The sequence below is a fragment of the Phyllobates terribilis genome, unplaced genomic scaffold (genome assembly GCF_046119375.1).
Source record: "Phyllobates terribilis strain yellow unplaced genomic scaffold, ASM4611937v1 Scaffold_3__8_contigs__length_932513732, whole genome shotgun sequence".
NCBI lineage: Eukaryota > Metazoa > Chordata > Amphibia > Anura > Dendrobatidae > Phyllobates > Phyllobates terribilis.
In genome coordinates, this window is record NW_027362763.1 from 77,748,628 (window position 1) to 77,760,455 (window position 11,828).

The following is an 11,828-nucleotide window of genomic DNA, read 5'->3' on the forward strand; positions in this document are numbered from 1 at the left end:
TTAAATTCTGTGGAAGCAGAAAAGCAATGTCTGACTTTCATTTGTTCATTTCCATAGATTTTTAATTTATTATTACTTTTGTCAGATTCAAGTTATTTCTGTGACCATTGTAGGTTTTTCTTTCATTAAACGAGGGGTACCAACAATTTTGACCACGTGTATATATTGATAATGGATAGATAATAGATAGATGATAGACAGATAATAGATAGATAATAGATGATAGATGATAGATAGATAGATGATAGATAGATAGATAGATAGATAGATAGATAGATAGATAGAAAATAGATAATGGATGATAGATAGATAGATAGCTAATAGATAGTTAGGATATAATAGATGATGGATAATAGATAAATAAATAATAGATAGATAACAGATAGATAATAGATAGATAGATAATAGATAGATAATAGATAGATAATGGGTAGATAATAGATAGATGATACATAGATAATAGTTAGATAATAGATAGATGATAGATAGATGATAGATAGAAGATAGATAATAGATAATGGATAGATGATAGATAGATAATAGATAGATGATAGATAATAGATAGATAGATAATAGATAGATAGATAGATAGCTAATAGATAGTTAGAAGATAATAGATGATAGTGATAATAGATAGATGATAGATAGATGATAGATAATAGATAAATAAATAATAGATAGATAACAGATAGACGATAGATAATAGATAGATGATAGCTAGATTAGTGACTGGAGGAACAATATCATCACCTCACAGAAGCTGACCATGTACCAGAGTCTACAGAGAGACTACAGACTGGCTCTAAATCTGGAGAAACTCCTGGACCCCAGAAACCACCAGATCCTGAGCCGGTATAGACTCAGTGCTCACAGTCTGGCCATCGAATCAGGCCAGCACAGACGGAGCTAAAAGTCCAGAGAGGACAAACTGTGACCACACTGTGACCTGGAGTCCCTGGAGGATGAGACCCACTTCCTGCTACACTGCTCCAAATACTCAGCAGTGAGGGACACTTACTTCAGGAGACTCTCCGATCTCTTCCTGGATTTCAGCTCCATGAAGGAGGAAAAGAAAACATATCTTGTAGAATGTAAGCCCGCAAGGGCAGGGTCCTCTTCCCTCTGTATCAGTCTATCATTGTAACTTTGTTTACTGTAAGTAATATCTGTATTTGGTATGTCCAGTCACTTAGCCACCACCACCACCACCCTGTCTTCCACACGGTCAAGTCTCAGTAGCCGTGAGTCTGGACCGCATATTCCTCACTCTGATCCTCCTTTCTCCCCCCATGCCGAGTGCCTGGAGACAACTGATCCCACACTTGGACACTCAGAAGAGCTGTTCACTTTTCCATTTATAGATTCAGGCCTCTCGCCCGGCCAGCTTCAAGTGGGTAAAGAGGAGAATGCGTGTACAGATGCCCAAATATTTGAGCAGCCACGGTCACAAAAGGCAATAGTGGGAAAGTGCAATTACTGTCACAAGAGGTGGATGATGATGAGACGCAATTGCCAGAAAGTCAGGAGGAGGCCCAGGGTGCGGAAGTGGAAGACGAGGTTGTGAATGATATAGTCACTGACCCAACCTGGCTGGAGGACATGCAGAGCGAGGACAGCAGCACACAGGGGGAGGGAGGCAGAGCACCCCAACAGGCAGGAAGAAGCAGTGTGGTGGCCGGAGACACAAGGTGGGAAAGCGTTCCCCGTAACACCAACACAACGGAAGTTGCCAGTACAACTCTTAGGTCTTCCCGAGTCTGGTTGTTTTTTAAAGACTCTGCAAATAACCCCAAAAAGGCCATTTGCACCACCTGCCAGGCCAGCATCAGCAGGGTTGGCAAAACTAGCAGCCTGACCACCACCAGCATGACCAGACACATGGCAGCAAAGCACCCGACTTAGTGGGCTGAACCCCAGGGTCCAGAAACAGTGTCTGCAGGTGACACCACTGCTTCTTCCGCTGTTGTGCGTGCACGCAAATCCCCTGTCCATGGTGCATGTGAAGATGCCTCCTGCCCTGCACCTGTCATTGCACACTCTCAACTAGCACCATCAGCAAGCATGTCCACGTCCTTGTCCCAGTACAGCATTCAGTTGTCCCCACCCCAGTCCTTGGAATGCAAGCGCAAATACGTAGCCTACGACCCACAGGCCACACTACTAAATTCACACAGTTTGCGAAAGCTGGCGCTCAAAATGTTGCCTTTTAGGCTCGTGGAGATTGATGCTTTCCCCAACCCGATGGCGGCGGCCGTCCCTTGGTACTTGCTCCCCAGCTGCCACTGTTTCTCCCTGTGTGCCGTCCCCGCATTACACGAGCACCTGTCCCACAACATTAGCCGTGCCCTCAACAATGCAGTTACTGGGAAAGTCCACCTAACCATGGACACGTAGCCGAGTGCTTGTGGGTAGGGACGGTACATCTCGCTGACAGCGCACTAGATGAATATAGTGGAAGCTGGGACCCAATCGGGCCTTGGGACGGAACACATCCTCCCGATGCCAAGGATTTTGGGCCCTGGGTCAATCAGGTTTGCCCCTACATTCTAAAGCTACTGCAACTCCTCCTCCTCTTCAGCCTCCATCTCCCAAATGACCACATCAGTCACAAGCTGGAAGCAATGCAGCACTGCCCCGGCCAAGCCGCAACAGACTGTGCTGAAGCTAATATGCTTAGGTGACAAACCGCACAATGCTGAAGAGTTGTGGACAGCTCTGAAAGAGCAGGAAAATTTGTGGCTGACTCCGCTGACCCTACAGCCAGGCATGGTCATGTGTGACAATGGCCGGAATCTGGTGGTGGCTCTGAAGCAAGGCGAGCTCACACGTATCATTCCTGGCCCATGTACCATGCCTGTCCACAAATAAGACCTCAGGAGTGGATATGGATGTCAGACTTTGAGGACTCCATCAAGATGGTGAGAGGCGATGACGCCATAATTAGCGTCACCATCCTGCTTCTCTGTCTTCTGAAACGCTCCCTGCTCACAATGAAAGAGGATATCATTGCAGGCGGAGCACAATGAGATGGGGCAAGGAACCATACAGTGTGTGAAGACTCAGGGTCTTCCGTGGGCGTAACGCTACTCAGACAACACAGGGTGAGGCTTAAACAGCGTGGCAATACTTTATTGTTCCACAAAGCGGAAAATAAACAGACGGAACAGTCCCAGCAAATACCCAAGATGGTACAACATTATGCAGTCTCACCCTTCCTTCTTCGCCCGCCTGGGATATAACAACTGCGACTTTGGAGACTTTCAGTGCCGACTAACTCAACCAGTGGCCCCCCACAGAGAGAAGGTAGTGGCAAGCTTAGGAAGCTAGCAGTCCATCAAGGTACAAGACCAGGAGACCCGAGGGTCCAAATCTGGCCTCTCCAAGAGTTTCCATGGGGCCAGGTGACCGGTGGGTCCCTCCTGTCAACTCCAAATGTCTCCATGGGTTCTAGGCGACTGGTGGGTCCCTCCTAGCAACCCCAAAACAACATATCCATGGGGCCAGGTGACTTCTTCGTCCTCTCCTGAACTCCCCAAAAGTATCCATGTCTCTCTGATGGTTAATGGAGCAGATCTGAATCTTTCCAGTCAGGGCTGGAGCCCTTAGGCTAGAATCATATAGAATTCAAATCTGTGTTTCTTTGGTTAATGCCATGCAATCCATCCACTTTCCTGAAGTATGTCTCTCATTTTCCTTCTAAAGTCTGTCTGAAACTCTGTCCCAAGTCTCATTCTGTCTCTAGCACTAGAGACATATGTGTTTATATTTACATCTGTGTGAGGTCATCAGGCACAGGTAAGAGGTAAAGGTGCAGGGCTCGAGTATCCACAGCTCTTCCCCCAAGATTGACTGGCAAACATCCTACAATAGTATTTAACATATCTAGCAGACATTCATTGTTCTAGCTAATCTATTTACATAGTTTGTATCACAGGGGCTCTTGTAAATACACATCATTGTTTCAGAATCAAAGAGCAGATAGATTTCAGGGTTATACAAATAATAGTCTGTGTTAATCAACTAAAGAAGAACACAGATGAAAGAGTCAACATAAAAATAATTGTGTTCTGCTCTTGCCATCAGAAAGTATGTCTGGCATTATTAAGATTTTACTCTGTATCATCACACAGGGTGATTCCACACAGCCCAGCCTCATCTCATCCCAACGTGGATTGGGTGACAATGAGGAAGAGGAGGAGGAAGAACAGAAGCTAGTTTGCTGTGCTATAGATGGTACTATCTGCACAACTGTCATACCGTCTGTTCAGCATGGATGGCCTGAGAACAGGTAGGAGGAGGATGAGGAGGAGGAGAGCATGGTCAGTCGTCCTCTTGGTGAGGACACAGAAGTCTTGCCTGTTAGCAGTCTGGCACACATGGCTGAGTTTATGTTACGCTGCCTTTCCCGTGACCCTCGCTTTGTCCAAATTTTGGGTGACAGTCGTTACTGGTTGGTGACACTTCTAGACCCACGGTACAAGGAGAACTTTCTGTCTCTTATTCCCGTGCTGGACAGGCCTAATAAAATGGGGCTGTACCAGAAGGCCCTTGTTGCGGAATTATTAAAAAAACTCCCATATGAAAACGCTGGCGGCAGAGGTCACAGTTCGTTGGACAAGCAAGGAGTACAGGCGAGAGAGACACAAATGTAATCCAGCAGAGGCAGGGGAACACTGTCAAAGTTCTGGGACAGTTTTCTCAGACCCTCCCATAGCACAAGCCCTGAGGCGCAGTGTCTTCTCACAAAGAGGGAAAAGTTTCGGAAGATGTTGAGGGAGTACCTTGCCGACCATAGCAATGTCCTCCGTAGTTCCTCTGTGCCTTATAATTACTGGGTATCCAAGCTGGATACGTGGAATGAACTGGCTCTCTATGCCTTGGAGGTCTTGGCCTGCCCTGCCGCTAGCGTTTTGTCAGAGCGGGTTTTTAGTGCCGCTGGTGGAATTATAACCGATAGGCACATCTGCCTGTCAACTGAAAATGCTGACAGGCTGACTCTTATAAAAATAAACAAGGGCTGGATTGGGCCAGACTTCTCAACACCACCGAATGATAGCAGCGTAACAAACTCAAATGCAGTGTCTTTTTTGGGGAGGTCTAACTCTATTCCCATGCACCTCTGTCTTCACACCCAGACATGGGTGTACGCTTCCTGATTTAGTCTATTTGCTCTTGTCCTCCTCCTTCTCCTCATCCTAGTCCTCCACTACCACATCACCTCCATATCTACCATATCACCATATCTACGTCTCTTACAAGGGGCATTGGAGTGCCTCCAATTTTTTGGCAGCCATTGCATTCACTTAATAGGCAAACAGTATGGGAGACCCACTTCCTAAAAATGTGAACATTTTTTCATGAGGCCCTCCGACCTCTACGTCTTTTGCAAGGGGCATTGAAGTTCCTCCAAATTTTTGGCCGCTGTTGCATTCACTACATAGGCAAACAGTATGGGGGACCCACTCCTTTCTAATGGGAACATGTCGTTACTGAGGCCCATCTCTATGTGTCTTTAAATTGTTATTGGGGTTGTTCCTAAATTTGTGCAGCCATTGTACTCACTACGTACCCTATAACTGGATAGCAGAACCGCTCCTTTCTTATGGAAACATGTCGCTACTATGGCCCAGCTCTATGTGTCTTTAAATTGTTATTCAGGTTTTTCCTAAATTTTGGCAACCGTTGTACTCACTGCATATCCTATAACTGGATAGCAGACCCGCTCCTTTCTAATGGGAACATGTCATTACTGTGGGCCATATCTAAATGTCTTTAAATTTGTTATTGGGGTTTTTCCTAAATTTTGGCAGCCGTTGTACTCACTACATACCCTATATCTGGATAGCAGACCCGCTACCTTCTAATGGGAACATGTTGTTACTGTGGCCCACCTCTATGTGTCTATGTGTAGCCGACTGCTGGCCCTTTAAGAATAGTAAGGGCCGCCTGATGGCCCTATAAAAATAGGCTTTGTGACTTTCAGAGTCCCTCCTTCATAAGTGAAAGAAGTTGTGTCTGATCATCTCTCACACACCACAAACCCTCGAAGCCATGCGGACATTCAGGTACCAGTCCACACTTGCTCTTTTCATCTTACGTTTTATTATTGTTCCTTTGCATATCAGAATAAATACATTGTATCACTTGTCACTTACATATAAAAGTATAAATATATAAATACAAAAAAATGTAAAAAGTAAATATTTGTTGAGAATTTGCATCCAGAATACCTGCATTTAATCAGTGCTACGTTAATTTTTTGTCAAAATTTGTATAAAACTTGCTACATATAGTAAACACGATAGATATATGTCTTCGATGATTCCTCTAGTGCCTCTCCTCTTTATAGCTGCTTTTGGAAGTTGGGTTGTGCACAAGTGCAGCCTACGGTCACCATCTTTTTCTCCAGCTTGAAGACGGGGGCGCATCCCTTTATCTCACGGTGAAGAACCAAGATCTCTTGTCTGATAGGTTCAGAATTTAGGTTGTTGACCACATTTCCGTTGGCATCGATGCATCCGGCCATCTCACACTTGGCTTCAGCAATGACAATAGGGTGACGGTTCATATTTCTGTCATAGCTAAGGACAAAAAGAAATAAAATGATAAATGGAGATATTGATCTAACTTTGACTAAGCCACAATACATGTAAAGGAGCAATAAATGGGCGGTTAGACTGAAGCCATTGGCCCTTGGACCATGCAGCTGACATGGGATCCCTGGGGGAAGGGGCAGGATAGGTTGGCTCTGTTACGGGACCTGGAGTGGGGATCCCCTCTCTATAAGTCCTTGTAAATAGGAAGCAAAGGAAAAACCAAAGGGGTAAACAAGAACCATATCCCCCTTACCTATATTACCGAGCACCATGGCCCCCTCAGCACTATTTTCATTCCTGATTGAAGTTTCACCTCCGACGCTACTTTGTGAAACTAGTAATTCCCTAAAATAAGGTGAAGCTTCCCAAAAACCTACAACTCTCACAGGACACGGGTTTTTATTGAAGAGTGTCAGAAAATGTAAATGTGCAAAAGATCACGATTTATAGCTTTTTAGGCTTTGTTCACACGCTGCGTTTTTGCTGCATTTTTGCTGCGTTTCTTCAGTGAGGATTTATCACAAAAACCTGAAAAGTTTCCCGATGCCAGCAAAGTGAATGAGAATCCTATAAAGTCTCATGCACACATTGCTTATTTATCACTTTGGTGCAGATTTTTATCTGCAGAATGTCAATTCTTTCAGCATTTTGTGCTGCAGATTTCACCCATAGTAATGAATGGGGAAAAATTTGCACCAAAAAGGCAAATAAAAAATACAGTAAAAACGCGGAAAAAATGCAGGATTTTGCAGCTGCTACGCTTTTCCCGCCAAGAGATTCAGAAACAGTGCAGAAATCTCTGCACCAAATACTCAACGTGTGCACATACCCTTACAGTTATAGACCAAGAGACGGATCCTAATCATGTGCAGGAGCCTTGTTCTGGTATGTGGTTTCCCTTTATATAGAATATCAGGTCTATGGCACTACTATCCTATTTTTTTATGAAGTATTTGCTGTCAGCTGCTGTTTATATTACTACTTCTCAGTCACCTGTCAGTGAGCGGGGGCCGGGCTCCTGACACTCCTCTAGGGCTGGAGCAATGATAGTTACACCCCTGCTTAGTGCAATATTTATCTATTCTTGCTGCCTGTGCTCATGTATCATGATATATAACATAACATTACGTCTTACATATAAAGCCTGTCTGATGATATGGGTGAATGCACATTACCTGTACTCCCAAGGAGAGGTGGAGCGCTTATTCACATCCCCGCTCAGGAGGAGCGAGTCCTGTCCTGTCAAGTTCAGGCTGATTTTCACTGTAGCCGGGAGCTTAGTGATGGGAGGACATCCTCCTTTCTTGAGATGATGAAGATCCAGACACTGGACGGACATCAAGGTGGAGACTCCGAAGAGGAGCAAAAGGACTGAGAACTGAATGTGAGAAGGATATTAGGTTACAAATGTGTATAGAAAATATTTATATGAATTTATTTCAATGTACTGATTATGAAAAGTGAAACCGCATGACAGATACAGAATGACTAAGAGAGATAGATATGAGATAGAGAGATAGATGATAGATAGATAGATGATAGATAGATAATAGATAGATAATAGATGATAGATAGATAGATGATAGATAATAGATAGAGAGATAGATAATAGATATATAGATAGATAATAGATAGATAGATAGATAGATGATAGATAATAGATAGATGATAAATAGATAAATATGTGATAGATAGATAGATAATAGATAGATAGATAGAAAGATAATAGATAATAGAAGAAAGATAGTTAATAGATAGATGATAGATAATAGATGATAGATAGATAGATGATAGATAGATAATAGATAGATGATAGATAGATAGATAGATGATAGATAGATAGATAGATAGATAATAGATAGATAGATAGATAGTTAATAGATAGATGATAGATAGATAATAGATAGATAGATGATAGATAGATAATAGATAGATAGATAATAGATAGATAATAGATAGATAATAGATAGATAGATAATAGATAGATAGATAGATAGATAGTTAATAGATAGATGATAGATAGATAATAGATAGATAGATGATAGATAGATAATAGATAGATAGATAATAGATAGATAGATAGATAGATAGATAGATAATAGATAGATAGATAGATAGATAGTTAATAGAGAGATGATAGATAGATGATAGATAGATAGATAGATAAATAATAGATAATAGATATATAAATAGTAGATAAATATTAGATAGATAATAGATGATAGATAATAGATAGTAATAAGATAACCTGGTGAAAGCTACATCAAAATAAGTATCCGGTTTTATTGTACATTATATTTGAAGACATTGTATAGTAATCAGAAATAAGAAAAAAAATAATAATAATAGATAAAAAGCGGTAATATTAAAAATATCACTAAATAATATCTAAAATAATCATAACTTATCAATGATATATAATAAAATCTAAAACATAAAATAGCAATAAACAATAAGAGTATGAATAGTATAATAGCAGTAATAATATATCATAAATGATGCAAAATAATAATAAGATTAAAAAAAACTAATAAAATAAAATTTGGCACCACATTTTTACAAACAGAATTCCTGGTGAGTATATAGCGGTACGGCACTTGGTGGCGGCACGTTGGAAGCAGCGGGTGGCATTGTTACCTTGCAGGGTGCAGTGGGGATGTCCATGGTGCTGCTGTCTTCTACTCTCTGGCTGTTGCTGGGTTGGAGCAGGTGAGGGCTGTGAGGGGCTCAGGTCTACCCCTCTGCATTATATACAGAACCTGCCATTGAGATCTGGTTCAGTCTGTGGTTTCAGTGTGGAGCGGTTTCCCTTGTGACATTTTTGCACTAAACCAGGTTGGTGTCAAGAAGGAAAGTGTTAGCAGAAATCATAGATGGTGATAGGCTTCCTGAGCTGGAATCTGCTGATAATTAACCATCGCAGGGAGTCCAGGGTGAGGAATTCAGTAACAGATTTGCATATTGACAATACGTCACAGGGGAAGCAGGTTGTGGTTTTCTGTAATGAGGCTTTCTAGTTATTGATGTTCTTCGTGTCTAGCCTCACGTCAAGTGTTTCTATGTATCTCTATTTATGATGCTACTAGACATTTCATTCTCTCTGCATTTGATCATCCAATTTCCAAAAATATCAGTTAACAAAACTCTTACAAAGATTGAATTGCAGTGACCAAAGAGAAATCATGTTAATATCACAATGGCTGGTAATAATATGAAGCACCAGGTCGATATAAAAATATATTCACATGTGGCAAAATTCTAGCAAAAATGTTTTTCTCCTTAATCCTCTGAATGGGGCATGCCAAATGTTACGCGCCTGTCCCAGATCCGTGCTTTGCTTCCCTATTCCTGATTCGCTGGACTCCGCTGTGCTCCAAGTGGGTCTTTGCAGATGGCCTGGAGTGATACCATTTGCTCATCGGGCCAGGCCTACTGTATATAAGCCTCTGTGATACACACTCTTATGTCTTGGCATGTTGTTGGACTGTAACGTGGCGCGGGGCGGTAGCAGGTGGCGAGGTGCTCGTATCTTGTGCCCCGGCACGTTACATGAAGGTGGGGGCCCTGGCTGTATGCATGGACTTGTGGTGTGAGTGTTTATGCCCTTGCAGGCTGCATGTAACTGATGACTCTGGTTTGCCATTGTTGGGTGAGGTCAATGAGGGAGCCCACCAGTCAAAAACAAGCGTTTTACTCAACGCTAACTGGGAAGGGATTATATACAGGAGATAGCGGGCACTTTTCTTGATGAACATTTCTTTCACAATATGGAGCATGTTCCACAAATTCCATGTCTTTTCTCTCTTGTCCTCTAACTTCACCACAACCCAGCTCAGTAATACAGTCCAGTTTTTAAGAATCCTATTCTCCACCCATGGCTTTGCGTCCTTTTTGCCTTAAGGAAGCTACTTTGCCAGTATGGCCGGTACTTATCTCTTTTGTCTCTGATGCTCTGGAACTCTTGTCTTAATTACTCTGTCCAGTTAAGGCTCATTACTTCTCTGAGTTATAAACTCTAGGCTGTATTGACGCGCCCCCTGGGCTGTGGGGTACTCATTGCCGGGCGGGTCGCTGCTAGGGGAGTTGTCACAGTGGCGGTGACCCGGTCCATGACTCAGGTCGGTCAATAAAAGGGGATTTATAGTTTTTATGTTTAATGTTCATGACGTCATCTGTGGTATGCAGCTATATGGAGCCCCCGCTGCAGAGCAGGTCCTCTTGAGCTATTGGTGACGCGGCAGTGTTGGTTCAGCTCTCCACAGGTAGAGCTAAGCTCCAGGGCGGTGCTGTGATGGTAAATGATGAGGTAGCTGTTGTTGTGCAGTGTAGTGCAGGGCTGGTGATGGCGCAGCAATAATTCACAGAGACAGTGGGGTGCAGTCTTCAAGGTTTTCTCACGATTATCACTTTGCTCCTGGTTACAACGGCCAAATTATCACCACCCGCGGCTTTCTGCGTTCACCGAGGCAGGGGTTCAGCAATACCTCAGGTAATTCAAGAGCACTTAACGGGACCCCTTTCTGTGTGCCTTTCTTGGTCGTCTTCCTGCGCTGGCTCTCACCCTCCTGCCCTGCGCCTCGCAAACAGTGTCCCAAGCCGATAACCTCAGATCTTGGCCAGCAACCTGGAGTTCCCTGGATCTTGTGCGGCTACCTTTTTGGCGATTAATTGAGGCTGTGGCAACTACGCCCTGAAAATGTAGAAGCCTCCGGTTTCTAGCTGAATGTTGTAATTCCCACTAGTTAGGGGCCGGTCCCCTTTGCGGCCTGATCCATCCACGTTCTGGTAGATTCAGGCGTACGGGAAGCCTCCAGCACTTCCCGTACCCTAAAGATCCCCTCGTTCTTTCTAGAGCCTTCCTCCCTGCTCCTCTCCTCTCTTCAGTCTGACCTCCTGGGCCTCTCTCACTCAGGCCCTCTCCTCCCGAGCAGAGCTCCTGCAGAGCTCCTGCTCCTTTCACTGTCCTCCTCTGATTGTCTGCTACTCCCAAGATGGCTTTCCCTTTTTATACTACTCCTGAAGTGCTCCCCTGTTCTTCCTCCACCCACACCCACTACATGGTTCTGCCCTCCAGCCAGGGACCAGGGAATGTGCTCTCCCTTAGGAGCAATCTCGCCATGCCCTCTGAAGTTGAGTGTAATGTATGCAAGTGGTTTGGTCCCGGGCAGTACTCCATCCTTACCTGAGAGTGAGATACCACACCTCTGGGTGAGATGCAGTACCTCTGTGGCG

The 11,828-nt window shown here is 43.7% G+C and overlaps 1 protein-coding gene across 1 annotated transcript; it reads right to left on the bottom strand.

Annotated features, from left to right (window-relative positions):
- Nucleotides 1-6,100: 6,100 nt before the first annotated feature.
- LOC141257943 (interleukin-17F-like) lies at nucleotides 6,101-9,501 on the bottom strand. Its single transcript, XM_073672948.1, has 3 exons — nucleotides 9,234-9,501; nucleotides 7,772-7,974; nucleotides 6,101-6,581 (listed from the first exon to the last, which is right to left on the bottom strand). Exons 1-3 carry the CDS (start codon nucleotides 9,258-9,260, stop codon nucleotides 6,344-6,346), a joined length of 468 nt encoding a protein of 155 aa, XP_073529049.1. The 5' UTR covers nucleotides 9,261-9,501; the 3' UTR covers nucleotides 6,101-6,343.
- Between the last annotated feature and the right edge of the window lie 2,327 nt (nucleotides 9,502-11,828).